Here is a 21,259-nt window from a genome sequence, read left to right on the forward strand (position 1 = left end):
TAATAAACTCCTGGACTATTTTCAAACTTCCAAATGCATCGCTTTGTGAGTACAGACCGTATTTGTACTACTGTAGAAGTTTGGTGTCATGGCATGTGATTTTAGTGTGGTAATTTTGGAGATACGGACCTGGATCCATTAACCCTTGTACGAAGCTATTCGGGATAACTCAGTAACTCAGCTGATGTTCAGCCAATATCGAAAAAACTGTGGGTGGGCTACTTGGCTGGATATCACCGTTCATATGACCCCAGGTTGAATTTACTCCGGAGTATCACTTTAACTGCACATTGACTTAGAATGTGTAACCATTTGGCCACATGGCTCTTAGAAATGTGTATTTTTGTTTTCTTTATGTAAAAGATCAGATTCTTTTTGCATTTGCTAAGGTAAACGATTTTAGACATTAATCATTAATTGAAACTATTTTAAGTTTGTCAATTAAAAACCTTCATGATTCAACTCGGTTTTTGGCTTTTTGTTTCTTATAAAGCGCCCTAATGATATTTGATTTGAAATATGGGTTATTAAAAAAATCCCCTTGATGTTGTCAGGTGTTTAATGGGTAATGGCTGAATATTGGGTTGTATTAACAAAGGTGTGTGGGTGTGTAAGTAAAGGGAGTGTTTTTCCTTTCTTTTTTTTCCAACTGAGTAGTTGTTCAAAGTCCACGTTGCTTGTCCTGGCAGGCGTTCTACCTCTGCTGACTGGCCGACCTCAACACACTCCCACGATTTAATCTTACTTGACAAAAGCATTTTGCACAAGTGACAATGAGACAGCACAATGATTTCGAGCTCACCCACATATTTTGTCTGTTATAACACAACATCCCACCTTCTATGTGACAATCTAGGCATAATAGTTTTATTATTAAACAGGCAAGCATTACATTTTTACATTTCAATGGCATATCATTACACACTAAGTGCTGCTAAGTAGAACTTAACAATAAAGTACAGTAACACTGGGTTAAACCTGATACAATAGTTCCAGCACATCTGCATGACACTCCACCTATCACTGATACAGATAACAACAAGCTGTAAAATTCCTTACTTCTTAACTTTTAAGCTTTGATCCACATTGTGTATCTGTGAACACTTTAAAAAATAATAATTACAGCACTTTTAACAGCAGGAAATAGTTTTACGACTTACTCGAGTACATTAGTTGCAGCAGGGACATCGGTAGATTTAACATTTAATATGGAAAACAAACTAATTCAAATCCAGCATTAAACCATTGTGATGCAAGTTCCTTAAAAACCTCGAAAACAAGATGTTGAAGGCTTACTCTAAAGATTTTCGTCGTACAACTTGGACTAACCGAGTTGAATAATTTAAACTTCTTTTTTTTTTTTTTACGGAGACGTCTGGGTCTCTTTTTTCAGAGCTATGGCTTTTTTAAATGATAAAATGTGTCATTTCTTTTGACTTTTGTGTCGAATTTCTGTAAGACCTCATGCAGCATTAAGGCAGCAGTTTGGTTTGAAAGTGCACTTCACTAATAGTTGGTCACCTAAAGGATCATAATTGGTGATCCTTAATTGTTTTGGTAATGTTGGCAGCTTTCCCATGTGTCTCAAAGCAAATGATGTCCTAAGTGTGTCTGTATCTCTTGCTGTTTGCCTTTCACAAGGACTCTATGCAATCTTGATCCACATTACCCCGCATAAGGGGAATGCCCTAGGGGGCAGTGTGGCCATTTGTGCCACATTAAAGTGCTGTGCATACATAAAGTCGGGAACAGAGATGCTGTTAATTAGCCTTAGGAAAGAAAAAAGACCAAAAGTTCCCACCAGACTGAAGGTTTGCCAAAGCTATAAAGGGAATGTGGCAGAATGCTGAAGTGATGCTGAATCCTTGACTAACATTTTCAAACTGTGAGTCACAATGGGAACTCGATGGATGACACCCATCTGCTTCCAGGCAAAAGTTTTTCTCACATCCAAAGTGGTCCTCCTTTGGTTTTTTGATTTCCATATGTCCTCTGAGAGAGTGGTGGAAGTGACTGACAGGACGGGAGCTTCCATCAGTAGGTGTACCTGGAGAGCGGCGTGTCCTCCATCAAATCGTCCTGCAGAAGATGATTAAAAACAGATGAACTGTACAAAAAATTTTCATTTTGAAACAATGGAATTCAGGAACCTATACAGAATATTCTGGATCATCACTACAAAGCACTCTTGAGAAGACCTCGATATTTGCAAATCCAATTCTAAAAAAAAAATGTTGGGACACCAAAATGTGGATAAAAACAGAATGCAATGATTTGCAAATCATATAAACCAATATCTTATTCCCAATCGAATGTAGGAAACATATCAAATGTTGAAAAATAGCCCATCTCGAATTATGGCAGCAACATATTTTCAAAAAAGTTGGGACGGGGCAACAAAGGCTGGAAAAGTAAGTGGTACTGAAAAGAAACAGCTGGAGGAAAATGTTACAAATAATCAAGTTAATTGGCAACAGGTCAGTAACATGACTGGGTATAGAAAGAGCACCTAAGAAAAGTAAAGATGGGCAGCGGTTCAACAATATGCAAAAAAAAATTTTAGAGTAATTTTCCATCAAACAAATTTGCAAGCTTGACTTTAAATATTCCTTCATCTACTGTATATAACATCAGAAATAGTCCAGGTGTCTTGAGACAATATTGAATGTTGGGGATCTTCAGGCTCTGAGGCAGCGCTGCCTTATCAGTCATGAGTTTGTTGTTTAAATGATTGCATGGGCTCATTAGCACTTTGACAGATCATTATCTGTGAACACAATTCACACCCACAAATGCAAAATAAAGCTCTATCATGCAAAGAGGAAGCCATAAGTGAGAACGATCCAGAAACACCTCCTTCTCATTTAAAACTGACAGCAAGGTGGAGAACTGTTCCGTGGTAAGACGAAATGAAATTCAAAATTCTATTTGGAAATTATGGATGCCACATACTCTGGAATAAAGAGGAAGGGGCCTGCCTTGCCTTGTTATCAATGACCAGTTTAAAAGCCTACATATCTGTATTAGAGCATTTGTAACTACAGAACCGGCAACTCAATGCTGAAAGGTATTAACAGGTTTTAGAGCAACAAAGGCTCCTGTCTATATGATGTCTTTTTCAGGGAAGGTTGCTTATTTCAGCAAGTCCATGCTATATGACATGCTGCATCTATTACAACAGCATGGATTTATACTACGAGAGTCCAGATGTTGGACTGGCCTGCAGTCCAGACCTTTCGCCATCAAACGCAAAACACACCACAGTCTGGGCGCTGGACAGACAGATCACAAAAAACGTAAACTGTTCCAGGGGAAAAAAAAAAAAATACGTAGCAATTTCACAGTAAAGTCTAGAAAATTTTGAAATAGCTACAATTTCATTCTTCAGTTCCCCACTGCAGTCCAACTCCTACAGATGATGCTGTCACTCCTGTCATGGTTGCAGTTCGAGGTTAAAAGCACATGTTTGGGTTAGAATTCAAGGACAGGTTTAGGCTTAGACCATCAAAAACACACGGTTAGGTTCAGAAACCATACATGGTCATGGAAAATGCAGTTAAATACTCATTGGATGGGTTTTCTATCTGCCAGCCAAAATGTTGTAATCTCACAATTATCAAGCGTGGATAGTGTAACTACTACTTATGGGACACAGTGAACACCATCATGTGTCATTTTCTACAAGTGACCCTTTAACCACTTCAACAAATATATTGTAGTATTTTACCATGGGAAGATCCTGTAGCCGATGGAACTCAGGGTGGTTCGTCCGCTGTCGGAACTTGAGGAAGAGAATGATGAAGACGATGGCAGTGGTGACAATGAACACTGAGAGCAAACCAGCCAGCAGGGGGTCCAGAGGGGAACTTGAGCGGTGGTGGGACCCCTTGAGGTCTAGATTAACAAGAGTAATAAAATAAAAGAGTACATTTTGAAGGTAAAATAACTGGAAACAATATTCTCTCTTCTATCCTGTTGCCTTACCTTGATCTCCGACGTTCAGTTCAGAGGGAACCTCCTGGTGTGTTGGCGCTACAGGGGCTCGACCTGGTGCTGAAGTCTGAGAGGAGTGTGTGGTGGCTGCAGACGGTGATTCAGACAGTAACTGTGTGGTGGAGGTGGGGGCCGTGGAGCTGGCATTGTGCACTGTGTGGACTGGCTGAGATGGAAAGGTGGCGAAGGAATCACTGATCAAGTCAGTAGCCGAGGTTTCCTGATGGGCGGCGTCCAGAACCGTCTGTGTAGATGAAAGGTTGTCTGCAGTAGCAAAAAGTGGGGATGTAAACGCAGTGTTCCATTAATTCAAAACAGTGCAGAGAATTCTTCAAAAGAAATTAAGCACAGTCTCAGCATCCAGAGGCAATTCCACACTGCTCTGCTCATGGAAATCGATCGCTCTCACAGACATCAAAGCTGCTGTCCATAAAGTTTGCATGGCCTGCAAGTCTCACTTTTAAAAACTTTGAAACCCCATTAAAAACAGTTGTTCCACACATTGTATTTTTTAGACATCAGATCAACATAATTATTATAATAGTCATAGAGGTGGGCATCATTCTGCGCTCACTGCTGCAATTTTCTAGCAAAATAGTGGCGTATTCGGATAGACAACAGGTTACTAAAGATTGTTGTAAAGATGTTTGATTAAGCTCTGGAATATCTATAACCATAGTTTCCATTAGGATGTTGATCTGATCAGTTAAATACATAAAGGAGTCCTCCATGGTATGATGCATTTCCAAAATTTGGGGGACTTATGAGAGAGGGATTCTTGCAAAGAAAAAAAAGAAGCATCCTTTCCTATTAAAGGCCCTTTCCCCAGTTTGTGAATGCCAGATTGCATATCGGGTAAAGTAGACTTCATGTGGAAATATGCCAAATTAAAAAACAGGCAGTCTATTCGACAGTCAGATCAGGGTGTGTTGTGAGGTTAAACATGAAGCATGGATATGTGGAAAAAAACAATCAGAGAAACATTTTCATTATTTCAAGTGAGAAACTTCAGTGGCAGCTTTGGTCAAGTGACAACCTCCACACCGGTCTGCAGGGGCAGGAAACGACGATAACGGCTGCAGCCTGAGTGGCGTTTTGCCAAATTTTTGTTATTTTCTGGTTTCCTAAAAGAGGCAACCAGCATCAGCTGAGGAGATCAAATTTATCTGATCTATAAAAGGGAATCTCTTCGAAGAGGTTACGACACACATTCTCAGTCCTGGTTCCAGTCATGTGAGGGTCAGGAGAAGAGTGTGTTCCAGGAACACGGCTGGCACGGAAAATGGGTCTCAGAATGAGCCAGGCAGCCAATAAGAGTGCGGATTGTAATATTACGAGGCTCCAGTCTGGACAAAGTAAACACACTGGACTGGAAAATAACAGATGCACATTGACAGAAATGGACAAAATGAAGTGAGCACAGCTCAAGCGTTGATAACAATAAATCTCCATTTTTTTAAAAAGGGAAGCATATAAATCTCATTACCTGGGAGAGATGGAGTACCGAGGGCAAAAGTCGTGTTGATGGGTGCATGTGTGCGTGGAGAGGTGGCAGGTGCAGATCTCGGGGTGAATGAGTGAGTCTTGAGTCCTGCATCTGTCCATGTCTCTGGGTGGACTGTTTCTTCTGTCTGGAGGACGGTTGTGGCTTCGGTTGAGCTGGCAGGATTTTCTTTACGCTGTGGGAGCCCATTTCCAGGATCCTCTCTTGGGTCAGGGGATGCTGAGGTTCCAGCATGACTTAGAAACGTGGCTGTGGTGAAGGTAGGAGGCAGGTTGCGGCTCTGTGCTGTTAGAATAGATTTTTTTAAAGAATTAAGAGAACATATTGATTCGGTCTAGAAAATTCTCAAGAGTAAACATTTTAAGGGGTTTGTGTATGGGATATTTTTATATTGTACAATACCGTGGAAAACTCTTAAGCCACACTTTATTTCTTTATCAGTTGTCAAGAAAAGGGAAATCTGTGCATTGGATCACTCCGTAAGTGATGGATCCAATCAGCTGCCACTGATTTACTGTCCAGTTCTTGAGTCATTTGACATATCTAAGCCTTTTCCACTCTGTTTCCCTTCCTTAAAAATGGCTTGTTGACAGCCACCCTTCCATGGAAACTACTGCTGATGCTGATTGCTTCGTTCAGCATGGTTACACACACTGTCTAGTCAAGCTGCAATGACAGCTCCATTGGGCCATTTAACTGGACCACCATTCTTGTTACTGATCACCATAACGTTGTCTGACAAAATGTTCAAGACATTCTGCTACTTCTAACTTTTTATCCCAAACTGCATCATCTGGGTGTGTTAAAACCTGTGTTTGGAAAAGCTCAATTTTGTAAGAGTTTGGTGGGACTAACAACGTTTTCATGTAAATGAGCTCAGTGGACAGTAGATGGATCAACTGAGGGGTCAGATGCATCTCTCAGGTCCTGTGTCAGGTCTTCTCTGGATTTCTTCCTACTTCTTAAGGAAATCACTTTCAGATACTGTTCATCTGCTGAAGTTAGTTTTTAGGCCTGGCACTCCTTCTCGTGTCCTACTCTTGTCCAGTTTCTGAAAAACTTCAGAAAGTCTGGAAAACTAATGCTCTGGACTACCATAAAGATTACATGAAAGTCTAACTGCTTGGAATATAAAGAAAAGAGGGCTTGATCAAGACTTGTACAGTACTGTAGATTTAATTATCTCTGAGAGAGTGAACAATTTCAAAGGGGAGAAACTGGATTTAAATTAAATCCTTTGGAGAAAACTCCCTCAGGAGAGCTGCAGCCCATGCCTCATCTGACTGTACATTTAGCAATTATTTTCTTATCTTATCATTTGGACAAATGATAGAATAATGAAGAACAATGTTCCACATGTCAGCACCTATCAGAATGTAAATAGAAGGAATATATGTGAGATGTAACTGTGGAGGTTTAGATTTGTATAAATACAGAAATAATGGGCCATTTCTCATAATAACTGGAGTTTATTGACTGTCAATCAGTCAACTTCAGATGTCCAGCAGCCTTTATTTCAGTCTGGTTAGGTGTGGCAGTGAAACACACTCAAGTCTAAATTGAATATGATAGCTTAAGTAACAAAATAGGGGAGGTCTGACACCAAAAGATAGGCCTCATACTCAGAAAAAAAAATGTCATCCTGTTTATCAGAGAAAATCTGAAATATCTGTCCACATATTGAGCTGAGCTATTGAACCGAACATGGAAAAGTTAATGAAGTAACTTAACCCCATCCAGTAGCTCTATGAATTTCCAATGGCTCGTTGGGAGCATCATTTGCTGAGTCGATGAGATCAACTCTCGTCTGACGCGCGCGCGCGCGCGCGCGCGCACACACACATACAAACACACAGGGACACCGGAGATAACACCTTACCTCTTGTCTGCGATGAGACGGGAAGCAGCACCAGCACGCAAAACACCAAGTTCATTTCAAATTTCATTTCATCCGCGGCAGGCTTCCCCCTGTGATGATCGCAGTAAAACGGGCTCTCCGCAGCAGCTCTGCTCTTTCCTTCTGATGTTGTTTCCGTTACGTGATTTGACAGGGCTCATCATCAGCGCTAAAAATATCCTGAGGGAGTCGGGCAGAAGAGAGGCAGGCAGGGGTGGGGCCGCGTGGCATGGCCGGCTGGCTGCGCTCAGGCGGCGGTGGGAGCGGAGAAACAGACACGACTTTTTTTTTCTTTGGATGAGCTGCGTGTGCACTCTTGATGCTCTTGCAAACTCATGCTCCAAGCCTCCAAATCTGTGTTCAGGTCTGCGTCTGTCATAGCTAAAATACATCAGTTTACAGTCGCCGTGCCTCCGCCGCTCCAAGCAGACGTCAGAGCGTCAGAGGCGCAGCCGTGTGAGTCAGGAGCGGACAGGCTGTGAGCAAGTTTTACTGTTTTACTTCAAGTCTTATCAGACTTTATGTGAAAATAGATACATATATGTGTCTTGTAGGAGGAGTGAAATACGTTTCACTTTTCACACGTTTCAAGTTTTTTTTTTTTTTTGGCTGTAAGCCTACTTGTCTGTCCCCACAGAGGTCAGTATGTCATCGTGCCTGAGCGCACACGTGTGTGCCGTGCAGACAGCTGAATGACCCGCTGCGCCATCTGACAGCCAGATCTGACTCACTTTGGGCTCTTGACAATCGTTTTGATTATTCAATATCATCGATCAGGCTTGCATTTCCAAAGGATACCTTCAGCAACAGGAAGACTCCTCAACGCTGCGCCAGATGGAGCCTCCAGCCAACCCGGGGCACAGCCCGGTGGAGTTGGAGTTAACAGTGGAGAATGTGGAGTCGGTAAGTTAAGTGAAATGATTTTATATGACTGGAAGTCAGCAGGCACACATAGTGACAATATGAAAAAATGCACGCTACAACTGAGTATACAATATAATAATAATACAATAGAAATGCCATGTATTCAGAAATGAAGTGTCTGAGCATCATTCTGGGTTGATATAAACGTGCGTTCGATCGACTGATTACAGTTTTTTGTCCAGTGCATAATCGTAGTTTACTCATTGTAGTTCAGCAGGGTCCTGTTTGGGAAACTGGACCATTTGTAACACGATACCAGCTATAAGCATATGCTGTCCTAATAATAACTAACACCGTGTGCTTTGGATTAGTTGCTATGACAACACATTTTTTTTACTGTTAAAATAATTGGTCGTCCAGCATGTAGGATCATTAATGCTATCTGCAGATGCAGCTCAGCAAACTGAACGTAATTCTGATGCACTGGAAAAAAAACAAGAGCCTATGGAGACTGGTATTTCTCAACAGGTGAAAGTAAAAGTGTTTGCTGTGAGCACCTCCTCTACTGAAGGAAACAGGAAAGTTGGATTTTGTCGATTCATACCCTACTCATCAATGTCTCCAACAGGATTTACAGCACTGATTACTTTTCTGCTCTGTATGCCCCCCTGCAGGCTCTCTACCAGCTGTACTTTGATCCGGACATGGAGCGTAAAAATGTGGCCCAGAAGTGGCTGACCCAGGCCCAGGCATCCGCACAGGCATGGCAGTTCTGCTGGGCCCTGCTCAGCCCTGATAAGGTTCTGCTCTTCAGTCTGTACAGTCCCCAGCATCCCCAGTTCCAAACAAGCATAAAAAAGTACAAACACAACAGGGCACAGAGGGAACATAAGGCGTTTCACTATTTCATGAAAAGTATTAGCTCGTCTTGAATTTGATGCCAGCAACTTGTCAAAAAGAAAAAAGAAAAGTTGGACAGTGGCCTTCAAAAGGCTGTAAACGTAAATGGGCAAGTGCTACATGAAGAGAAACAGCTGGAGGAACACGATTGGGTATATAAAGAGCACTTGAGAGAGGAAGAGTCTCTCAAAAATACAGCCTAGAAGAGATTCAGAAATCTGCAAAAAAAAAACTGTATCTATAAATTCTGGAGTAACTTTAGAATGATCTTCCCCCTCAAGAACTTTGTACAGTACCTCTACAGTACATAATATCAGCAAAAGTTTTTGAAAATCTGGAGAAATCTCTCCGTGTAAGAGTTCTTCAGGCCCTGACTGCATTACAAACATACATGATTCTGTCTTGGTAAGCATTGGATGAGCTCAGGGAAACTTTCAGTGTTCACTGTCTGCAGATTAAAGCTTTATCATGCAAAGAAGAAGTAATATGTGAACATGATCCAGAAATGCTGCTGTCTTCAAAAGAAGAGAGACTACCACTGAACCATCGGTGCTGAAATGGATATGCAGCTTTAAGGGCAACATGTGCTCCCATTCAGATGTCTTTTTTTAGAAAATGCTTTGCACATTTTAGCAAGACAATGCTAATCAACATTTTGCATGTATCACAGCAGCATGGCTTTGCAGGAGAAGAGTCTGGGTGCTGCCTGCAGTCCAGACCTTTCACCAACTGAAAACATTTGGTTCTTAATAAAACGCAAAATACGACAAAGAAGATGCAGGAGTGTCGAGCACCTAGAATTTTATATCAAACAAGAATGAGACAACATTCCTCTCCCAAAGGTCCTGCGATTGCATCTCCCCAATTCTCAGATTTGAACATACTGTTGGTAAAAGATGAGGGGATGCTATACAGTGGTAAACAAACGTGTTTCTGCCATCGAATTCAAGACCAACAATATTTTTCATGGAATAGTAAAATGTCTCACTTTCAACATTTGATATGTTTTCTGCACTCTATGAGATTTGCATTATATTTTCTAAATTTATTTTCATTTGGCACAGCTTTCCTTTTTTTGGAATTGAGGTTGTAATTACCCATTATTTATATAATCTCTTAGGGAAAATTTGGAAGGATAAGTTAAAGGAACATGTTGAATGTCAGAGCTTCCCCACAAAGCACCGGTTAGTACTCCAAAACAAAGACATTTCCTGCGATTTTAAAGTAGCTGTGTCTCTTTGCAGATCCCAGAGGTTCAGTTTTTTGGTGCCAGCACCCTCCACATCAAGATCTCCCGTCACTGGAGTGACCTCCCCACAGACCAGCATGAGAGTCTCAGAGTGCAACTTCTCTCTCATATCTTGCATTTCTCCTCTGGGCCCAAAATGGTGCTGACTCGTCTATGTGTAGCCCTGGCATCTATAGCTCTCAATTTAATCCCCCACGCCTGGTCCCAGCCAGTAGCGGACATGGTGACGGCGTTCCAGCCACAGAAACCTGATTCTGACGATGGCTCTGGTGCTAAAGCTTCTCAGGATCCCCATGCTCACTGTCTCGCCCTGCTGGAGCTTTTCACCGTACTGCCGGAGGAGTTCCAAAGCTGCCGCCTGGCTCAATCTCGCCGCGCCCAGCTGAGGGAGGCTCTGACCGGGGAGTGGGCCGTGGTATGTCCCATGCTGCGACAGCTCCTTCAGAGCCAGGACTCATCCAGTCAGGTGAAGGAGAAGGTGCTCCGCTGTCTGTCCAGCTGGGTTGGACTGGATGTGCCATTAGGGGAGAGCCAGGAACTGGTCCAGGACTGTTTCACTGCACTGGCCGACACAGAACTGTTTGACACAGCAGTGGAGACAATAGTTAACGTCATCTCACAGCCTGACTGCCAGAGGTGAGAGACAATGCCGAATCATAGATGTCTCTCTGTTTCCAACTGCGTGACTCTGAACTTGTGTGCAGGTACACTGATGCTCTGCTGGGCTTGATGCCTCTGGTGCTGGGTCTGTATGACCAGCTCAAGACAGCAGCTCAGAAGGGGGACATGGAGACCTCACATGGTATCTGTCGGATTGCAGTTGCTTTGGGGGAAACACACTCCAGGTACCCACAGTCCCATCTTAAAACCAGGCTTCAGGGGTTGTCTTTTGTGTTTAAACTGGTTTGTGTGTGGCAGGATTTTGTTGGAACAGCTGGACAACTGGCAAGAATATCTGGCCTTGGTTAACATGATTCTGTTCTGTACGGGCATGCCTGGAAATTACCCAGTCAGTGAGACCACAAGCTCCCTTACTCTCACCTTCTGGTACACTTTGCAGGTATGGAAACTGAAGAAGGTTACAAGCGGACTGTGCTTTCATTTTGTTAACCTTCCTTAGGTTTATACCCGTCTTTCCCATGAATTTTCAGGATGACATTTTGTCATTTGAGGAGGAGAAGCAGGCAGTTTACCTGCAGGTCTACAGGCCGATCTACTTCCAGCTGGTGGAAGTGCTGCTACATAAATCCCACTATCCCTCTCAGGAGGAGTACGCCTCCTGGTCTTCTGATGACAAAGAGCAGTTTCGAATTTATAGGTAAGTTAGGAAGCTGATGCATGCTTTTGATGAACTTTAAATCTGGATTTATATCCATGACCTTTTGGCTCTAAAAGGGTTCTTGAAATATTTGCATTTGATTCAAAATTAGGGGCTTTCCTAAGTAGCTAAAGAATATCTTACTCTAGTTTAAAGTTCATATTCGTACCTGATGATGTTGCTAGATGACAACTCAAAGGAAGAACCATCTGATCCTGAAGTTTTTTTTGTGGCAAAATATTTAAAAGCTATCACTGATGTAACAGCTGGAGCTCTGCATTGCATCTTCAACTCTGTTGTCTTGTCCTGGTTTGCTTAACAGGGTGGACATCTCTGACACACTGATGTATGTGTATGAGATGTTGGGAGCAGAGCTGCTGAGTAGCCTCTATGAGAGGCTGGGCAGACAGCTGATGGACCCGCAACAGTCAGTGCTATGGCAGGTACTGTCATTAACAAGCCCCAGTGCAGAATGAATGCCAAGAATAAGTCATCATTCAGAAATCATATTCTTTAAGTCGCATGTTTTTGTCTACAGTGAAAAATGTCAAGAGATATATTGAAATCAGAACTGTTGTGGGATCAAATTACTGGAGCTACAGCGGGCGGCCGTGGCTCAGTGGTGAGAGTCCAATAACCTGAAGGTTGGCAGTTTGATTCCCACTCTCACTGCTCAAAAATTGGTCAAATCTCAAAGATTTGCAAACTGACAGCTGGAGTCCACCTACTTACTCCACCTACAGCCAAGGTGCCCTTGAGCAAGGCACCATGCTCCCTGGGTGCTGTGAATGGCTGCCCAACACTCCAGTGTATATAGCATCTGTCCCCATGAGTGTGTTCAACAGGTGCCAACCTGGATGGGTTAAATGCAGAGGAGAAATTTTGAGTATTTCGTGTATCTACATGACAATAAAAGTCTTAATCTCAATCTTAAAAGAACAAATACCGACACATGACGTCAATCTCCACTGCATCACATTCCTACATCCACTGTAGGCGGGACGTTGAAAGACAAAGAAGTAGGCTGAGGCTGGAGCGCTTCCCTGTTGCTGAAACACACAATCTGCATGTCTCGGTTCTCTTAATCACATCTACGTTTGTCATATTTTCATTAGTTCTTTATATATTATTACCTCCCACTAAAAACGGGTGAGAAGTGAGCAGAGAAGAAATGAGGATAGAAAATGTGTTGCACTGTGCAGACAAGAATGAAGGCCCACAGAAGTGATTGCCACCAATGTGACAAAAGTGTCGTTGAAGCCTTTTTAATTCGTCCCAGCATGTCTCCCAAAGAAAGAGAAAAGACAGGAAAAACTTAAAGTCAACGATGTTCTGTTAGTTGTTGAATTGGCGTGGATATTGAGATTATAATTCATTGTTAAAACTACAAACAATAATTTGGTCGTAGTGATGACAGAACCTCCTCAGATAGTTTGGATACTTGTATTTCATTGCAGACAATATGAACAGAAGATATTTCACGTTTTGTCTTGTCACCTCCGTTTAATTTGATAGTACACATCCATTTTTGTGCCCCAAGCCTGCAACATATTCCAGAAAAAAAAGAAAGACAGTGAAGTTTTTACCACTTTGTAATGTTGGCCCTATCTTCCTGAAGCATGTGCTCAAAGAGACCCCTTTTTTCACAAGAAAAAACTCGTTTTAGGGTGTGGAGTGAGAGACTAACCCCCCAGGACACACGGGGTGTGTCTTAATTGAGATCTGTCCTACAACACAAATGCAAATTAGATACAAATTGCATTCAGTAGCTCTTGAAGCACAGTATTTCCATGTAACAGAGCATACAGGAGCCAGCCTAAGAGCTCCCACTATCACAGACATGTGATCACACATCAAATAGATTAAAACAAATAAATACTTTGACTGGTGGTTTTATTCTTAAATACTGTACTCACATTCCCCTTGTCTGCAGTTCAGCCACAGGCAGTTGGTAGAGATTGCCTTTTTAAGGCACAATGTTGATGCGAGTCGTGTGTTGAACTGGCCCAAGTTGTTAAGAACTCTACACCACAGATGGGAAGGCTGACGTGACACACCAGCTGGCAGGGAGGTTGACACTCCATTCAGAATCACACGGGGATTTCTTTGCCACACATCTGCTCCATAAACTGTGCTTCCTTTAAGCTTGCCAGCTAATGTTGCTAACGCAGGCTACTGTACATCGAAGTTTGTGTTTCTAAAGTTGGAATCGATGACATTCTATCAGTCTGCCTCGAACATCTTTAAACTCACTTAAAGATATATTCAAATTTGATATTTTGCTGAAATGCCTCTGCCTTAAAATGATGAGGCAAAGCCCCTCGGCACAGTAACTGCTTCAGCCTATTCACCGTGTTCCCCTTCAGTTCCTCTGATTGTAACCTTGATTTAATGTAATAACGGGACATGTTGAGTTTCACTATCTGTGCAAATGTATTGTTGCTTCCTCTTTGTGAAGCTCTCAAATTGTTTGCTGTGCACCATCTCTTGTTCTAACATCCTTTTCATCATTTTTTAGGACACCGAGGCTTTGCTGTTCGGCTTCCAGTCCATAGCTGAAACCATAGACGTCAACTACTCTGATGTTATTCCTGGTCTCATTGGTCTGATCCCAAGAATCAACATCAGCAACATAATGCTGGCTGACACAGTCATGTACACCATAGGTACATACTCAGACACTGGTTACTATTGTCTCATTGTTTACTGTAATAATTTATATTTGTTTAAATGCATCTGATCATTCATTTCTGCTTATTTATACTCTACATGATGACTTTACCACATGGTGAAATATGGACCCCCTGTTCAAAGAAGTAGCCCTTAGTCCATCTCAATCTGGCTCTCGCTGGCCTCAAATGAAAAGAGAATAGAAGTATGATATTAAATTTGAAAGAGAGCTAGCTCTTAATGAATCTTGAGGTGAGCGATAACAAAGGCTGTCCTGCCATTTCGCATGACTCCAGTAGAGTGTGCCATCTCTGGTTTGGATTGAAATAGGCCTCAAATTTTCTTAGTAGTGTTAGTAAGGTCAACGATTGTGTTGCTAAAACCATACTACGGATGGGTGTTTCAAAAAGAAAAAAAAAGAGAGAAAAATGGACATTTTAAGTAAATGTTTTGACCAAGTGTCTGTTTACAGGAAGCGTGTTTGATCGCAGCATTCAAAGAGTGCCACATCACGAGATATTTTTCAGTCAAGCATGCTAACCATGCTACAAATGAATTGAAAAAGAAATGGTCTCGACCATAAGTGTAAGTCTAAATATTTTTACAAAGCAGTCAGTCATCCATGAATCAGCAACAAAACTTGTGACAGCTACATGCATGTCATACAAGGCAAACAGAACTCGCCTTTCACTGATCCTGAATTTTTGAAACACTGCGATAGAGATGGATAGCATACTGCGCCCGTGTTTTTAACATAATTCCAAGTGTATCAAGTGTATTAAGTAAATATGCCCCCCTGAAAAAAAAAATGCTTCCCATTCTTCTTGGAGAATGTAACAGAATTTTTCAAATGAGGACAAATGTTTTGCATTTTGAACTGTGGCCGAGGCTCAGCCTCATCTGCAGAGGTAGCATGCCATGGCCCTCTCACTGCATCTCCCATGTTGACCAGGGTCACTCGCGGAGTGGCTGGCTGACCACCCGGTGATGTTGGGTGGCATATTACCCATGGTGCTTCAGGGCCTTGTGAAGCCGGAGCTTTCTGTGTCCAGCGTGTCCACGCTGAAGAGGATCTGCAGGGAGTGCAGGCACGACCTCAGCCCCTACGCTCAGGACATCCTCACTGTCTCACAGGTGCAGATCATCAGTTCTGTGCGTGTTTTCTTTGCAACAATGGTGCAATCACTGACTCTCCTAAATGGGATTTTTTTTTTCCCTGCAGGATGTGCTGATAAAAGAAATTCACAAGGTGAGTAAACATCCTAAAAAATTAGTTAGCAGTTAGCACCATAGTATTTTGAAAACGTGACTGCATCAACCTGTGTGTGTGTGTGTGTGTGTGTGTGTGTGTGTGTGTGTGTGTGTGTGTGTGTGTGTGTGTGTGTGTATATGTGTGTGCGCAGAGCAGCCAGTGCATGTGGCTGATGCAGGCCTTAGGTTTCTTGCTGTCTGCCCTGCCAGCAGAGGAGATTTTAGGCCGGCTGCACTCGCTCATCACTCCTCACATTCAGCAACTGGACACATTGGCCCAGCAGGAGGTAAATGAAAATTTTTTTTAGAAAATGGCCGCAACAGTGCTGCTTACATAAAGGTACATAAAGGCACACTACATTAGAGTTTATAGAATATTTGTATAAACTAGTAGCTGCATTTTTGTTTTATTATTTTGGTGCTAAAGTTCTACATTGAAATGTCTTCTATTTCTTAAATTAGAAATAGAATTTTTTTTCAAAATTTTCAAAATCTTGAGTATGCAACTTGCAGGTTAGTTATCCCAGGTTGTGTCTCAGAGTACCAGACCATGTATATATATTTTTTAATACGTGTCTGTATGCCTAACTGTAAAATTTTGAAAAACACAGCACAGCAGTGATATAGTATGAGGTAGAGCAGCCAAGCTAAAATGAGTTTAACTATAAGAAATATGGATACATTCAAATGATTAACTTTTCAAACATACTTTTCTACAGAATATCATGTATACACTTCGTAGCTGAATAAGACACCTTAAAGCTGCGCTTTAAATTTTAAACCGTTATCCAGGTTGACATTCAGTTCTGTCGTCAGACTTCAGGGTTTGAGTCTGAAAAGTGTGTTGAAACAGATTGAGCTCTTTGGGGCAGCATTTCACACGACTTTTACAGTAACAGCAGTGAAATCACTTCCCTGTTTGATGATAGCTAATAACTTCTCAGTAACATCTGACTCTGTCTCTCTCTGCAGCCGAATGCCACTAATAAAAAGAGCATCATCCACATCCTGGGGATGCTGTCCAGTCTTTTTACCACTCTGGACATTAACAGACATGCAGATGCCTTCGAGGAAGCAGCCAGTTCCAGACTCACAGCCTCGCAGAGCGCGCAGAACCCTGTAAGCTCACAGACAAGTGGCACAGACAAAAACAAACCCGGTATATTTGGAATATATTCTTTATCTTTCTTTTGTTTTAAAAATGTGTAGGTTGTAGTTGTGCTGCAGCAAGTGTTCTCTTTGATCCAGACCATCCTCAGCAAATGGCTCCATGATTCAGAGGTGGTCGAGGTAGGATTTTTTTTTTTTTCCCTTTTAAACCAATAGCTGTGCATGTATGATTAATCAGTGTGTGTATTTAATGACTCACTTTTGCCCTCCCTTTCCGCCCCTCCAGGCGGTGTGTGGGGTTTTTGATAAATCAGTCCGCACCCTCCTACACGATTTCGGGCCCATGGTGGCTCAGCTGAGCGAGATGCTGGGGCAGATCTATCCCGCCTTCCCACAAGCCTCAGCCCTGGACCTGGCCCGGCAGGTCCGGAGCCTGAGATCAGAGCCTGTATGAAAACACTGTGGCTCTAAGTTTGATACGGTTCCTTACACACCGTCTCTTTCATTTTTTTTTTAGATGGTTCACATATTTGCTGGAGAGGATCATCACATCTCTGACATCAGAAGCCTCACTGAAGCCTTGACGTCGACCACGCTCTCTGTATTTCAACAAGGTAACAAGAGGGCTGCAGAAAAATGCCTACGTGATTCCAAACATGACTTTGACCCGTCTCTTGTACTTGGCAGGTCCGAGGGATCATCCAGATATTGCAGAATCTTTTATGCACCTCCATGCTCAGGTCTGTTGAATGCACCCGTCCCTCTTTATAAACATCTGTGTCAGAGACAACTTTCCCCAACTACAGATTTTGTGTCCCTTTGGTTGTCAGATTCTTAAAAGGAAGCCTGATTTGTATCTGTCTGACCAGTTAGATGTTAAAGCACTGTTTTATTGTGGTGAGTATCCGCACAAGCTTCTCCTACATCTTGAAATGAAGGAATAATCATTTAAAGTCTTTTTTTTAACTATTAAGAATGGCCTAAATTGTTTTTAAGTGTTAATTTTCAGAATATAATGCAAAGCCTCCTTTTCTTTTAGAATTTGAAAGTATTTTGTCCTATTTTTCTTCAGGGATTCTGTCCATCAAGTTCCCAGAGACGCCCACAGTAAAAGCTGCCTGCCTGTTCTTCGTAAGTTGAGAGTCAAATGTGTGAGATTAAAGCAATTTTCTCGTTTAAATTCCACTAGATGATCATGCCTTTTGTGTCCCTGGCAGACAGAGTTCTTGAGTCGCTGTAAAGACATGCCTTTGCTCGGCGATGTGTTGCAAAAGGACGGAAAGCTCCTGACGGAGACCGTGCTTCAGGTGAGGCAGGCTCAAAAAAACAAATAAATAAACAGATCACATGGAACACTTGTACTGCCATGATGATATTTCAAAGTGGCATTTCTCACTTTCTTCTAATATCGTATGATTGTTTTTCTTTCTTTCAAAGGCGATTGGAGGCGGGGCTCCCTGCAGTCTGACAGAGCACTTTTCTGATGTGCTGCTAAATCTGAACAGACATTGTCCAGCCATGCTTTCTCAGTGGCTGAAAGAAACATTGCAGAACCCGGGTTTCCCCTCGGTCCATGTCTCCACAGAGCAGAAACACACCTTCACTCAACAGCTTCTAAGGTAACAACCGTAAAAACCAAAGGTTCTAACTGAGGAACACTCCTACACTATAGATTTATAGCTTTACAATACATTGAGCCGTTACATACGGCAATTTGGACTTCAGGTTTGCGAAACCTGGTGATGGTAAGCTTTAGTATATGCTTTGAAATAAATGAGTTGATGATTTGGGTTCTTTGATGAAGAGAAAGAATTCTTAAACACACTGTCCCAGGTTGTCCTAATCTCATAAACCAACGTCTTTTTATCATGCACACTAAAGAAATCCTGATGCTGGAATGGTCCCAAATAGGTACACACGAGTTGTCGCTCCAGCTTTGCCCTGGTTACAAGATACAAAATTGGGTATTCTTGTCTGTCCCTTTAAAAGAACAAGTCTTTATTCCAAGAGACAGAAAGGCACCTTTATGTCCCGATACAAAAACGTGCCGTCACACTCGTAGGTTAAACGGTTTTTAAAAGAAAAATTTTTTTTTTCTTTTATTTGTCAAAATAATCAGTTCACAAAGAGACGTTTGCCACAATGCTAGCTCGGCCAGTGTTACATAAATTTAGTCTTCTTTACCAATCAGCAAGGGTCCACTGTTTCCCTCTATGGCTAAACATGTGTAGTGTTAATATCCGTGGCTTGCGGACTGAGCGTGCCGACTACACATGGGTCTGGATCTCCCCTCAGAAAAACAACATAGCCTTCCACACAAAGAAGAGTAGTAGAACAGCATGGATGCTTGTTTTAAAGAGAGACTTTGCAGGAGAACTGGTTGTCCACATCTCTGCAATGTACCGTTCACTGATTAAGTACCTACAGGTGCATAGGAAGTGTTGGCACAGGCGATCCAAACTGTAGTATGTGCAGGACTGCGTGGGTGACTGCTTAGTCCCAACTGGTTTTCACACACAGACACAGAAACTCTGAAATCCCTAATACACACACCTACTGTTTTACCAGTGTCTGCGAGGTACATCAGTGACAGATCAATTCGACCCCCACACTCTGTCTGTCTCTGCACCTGCACACATGACACAGATGTGCAACAAAAGGACGTCAGTCCCAGCTTGAAAGTGATGTGCAAAAAGGCCTAGAAACAGACAACTCTGCTTATGTTCAAATCAAGTCACTGACGTGCAGGTTTTTGAACTGTTCGAGGAAGCTGGAGTACCAGGGGAAAAAACAACAACAATGCAGGCCCAAAGCAAACATGCCAACATTACACAGAGGGGCTCCAAGCTGCAATTTGAACGACGTAATAGTGCTAACCACTATACCTAACCACTAGCTTCTTGCTAATCACTAGCGAGCAAGAAAATGACACCATTATCTTGTCAGACTGCTTGTGAGAAAATTAAACTGGGCCCTAAACTATGACAGCAAGTGGAAACTCAATTACTTCAGTGGTTAGGACATTCAAAAGGAAGCTTTGAATAGGCCGTGAAGAGTTTAGCCAATCCTGTTTCCCTGTGCCTTAGGGTTATAAAAGGTATAGCTATGTACCCTAAATTGGCAGTGATGATTTTGGGTCTTAAAAAAATAAAATAAAATGAAATAAAATAAAAAAGATTCAGAGTAATTACCTTAAGGTCCATTTCTGTATCTTACAAGGTATATTTCTAACAGCTGGAAATTTTTTTTGTGTGCGCTCCAAACACAGTCAGGTTGCTCTGTTGTTTAGTCTGGAATATACAGCTGAAAGATCCTTTGATAAGAAGGGAGACATCAGAGTCCATCAGAGGGGTGATGAAGCGATGTCGACTCCAGTGCCACATCATGCAATTAAAGAGCCGACTTAGCAAATCAGTTTATTATTTCATGAAAAATATGAGCTCATCTTGAATTTGATGGCAGCAACATGCCTCAAAAAAGTCGTAAGGGGGGCAGTCGGTGGCGTAGTGGGTTAGGCAGCCGCCCCATGTAAAGAGGCTACAGTCCTCGCTGAAGCGGGCCCCGGCTCGAATCCTGCACCGAGCGGCCCCTTGCTGCATGTCTCCCCTGTCTCTCTGCCCCCTGCTTCCTCTCTCTCTAACTGTCCTGTCATTGAAGGCATAAAAAGCCCAAAAAAATATTTTTAAAAAAAGGTTGTAAGGGGGCCAATATTTACCATGGTGTAGCATCCCGCATTCTCTTAACAGTCCAGAAATGTTTGGCAGCTGAAGTGACCGGTTACTGGACCTCCGTCTACCTTTACCCTCGAGAGACTCTACCTCTCTCAGGTGCAGTTTTTATCCCGTTACTGACCTGTTGCCACACATTCCTCCAGCTGTTTGGTTTTAGTAATACCTGCTACTTTTACAGCATTTTGTTGTCCTGTCACCTGTTGGTATCTTTGCCTCAAAGGACCACTGTTGATAATAACCACTGTTTTCATTCACTGTCATGAGCATCATTTTGAGGATCATTTATTTACGATGACAAACACCTTCGTTTCACTTTATCACAAAATAAAGATAAACTAAAAATCTCCGTCCAATGTTTTGCGTTCATGGTCAATATCTTTTAATACCCGTTTCTTTCTCCCAGGGAACAAACCAACAAGCGACGCATGAAGGAGACTGTGAAGGAGTTTTATCTTCTCTGCAGAGGCCTGCAGGGGTCTGGATACTCTGAATACTAGTCAGAGCTGCTGCTGTAAAATTCCATCTGGTTTTTTCTTGATAAGAAATTCCTAGGGACAGGTTAGACTGAAGAAACCATCTGAGTCCGATAAGGTAGGACCGTAAAGAGGTGATGCCGGGAAAACCACAATACCTGGACTGAACCAACTCAGTCACATTAAATGGACTGCCATGAAGATGTTTGGGTCTCTGTCCATCATGTTTTAAATAAAACACCTGTCACTTCCCATTCAAAGTGTCACAGTGCTGTGAATGTACATCGACACAGTAAACA

At 42.3% G+C, this 21,259-nt stretch overlaps 2 protein-coding genes across 3 annotated transcripts; one reads left to right on the forward strand and one right to left on the reverse strand.

Annotated features, from left to right (window-relative positions):
* Positions 1–838: 838 nt before the first annotated feature.
* Positions 839–7,806, reverse strand: LOC142399333 (uncharacterized). The gene is made up of 5 exons (XM_075483944.1): positions 7,377–7,806; positions 5,480–5,782; positions 3,985–4,257; positions 3,728–3,894; positions 839–2,079 (listed from the first exon to the last, which is right to left on the reverse strand). The coding sequence occupies exons 1-5, from the start codon at positions 7,441–7,443 to the stop codon at positions 2,035–2,037; spliced, it is 855 nt and encodes a 284-aa protein (XP_075340059.1). The 5' UTR covers positions 7,444–7,806; the 3' UTR covers positions 839–2,034.
* LOC142399331 (importin-13-like) lies at positions 7,426–21,232 on the forward strand. 2 transcript variants are annotated; one of them, XM_075483938.1, is made up of 22 exons: positions 7,426–7,872; positions 8,011–8,297; positions 8,933–9,058; positions 10,403–11,043; positions 11,112–11,252; positions 11,326–11,467; positions 11,559–11,725; positions 12,048–12,168; positions 14,244–14,391; positions 15,348–15,529; positions 15,618–15,644; positions 15,799–15,933; positions 16,619–16,765; positions 16,856–16,936; positions 17,043–17,180; positions 17,274–17,370; positions 17,444–17,496; positions 17,587–17,653; positions 17,829–17,887; positions 17,974–18,063; positions 18,194–18,375; positions 20,891–21,232. In XM_075483938.1, exons 2-22 carry the CDS (start codon positions 8,229–8,231, stop codon positions 20,982–20,984), a joined length of 2,907 nt encoding a protein of 968 aa, XP_075340053.1. In that variant the 5' UTR covers positions 7,426–7,872; positions 8,011–8,228; the 3' UTR covers positions 20,985–21,232. The 2 variants fall into 2 exon arrangements, with proteins under 2 accessions (XP_075340053.1, XP_075340054.1); XM_075483939.1 differs by having other exon boundaries at positions 8,032–8,297.
* The last annotated feature ends 27 nt before the right edge of the window (positions 21,233–21,259 follow it).

Source organism: Odontesthes bonariensis, chromosome 14, assembly GCF_027942865.1.
Source record: "Odontesthes bonariensis isolate fOdoBon6 chromosome 14, fOdoBon6.hap1, whole genome shotgun sequence".
Taxonomy (NCBI): Eukaryota; Metazoa; Chordata; class Actinopteri; order Atheriniformes; family Atherinopsidae; genus Odontesthes; species Odontesthes bonariensis.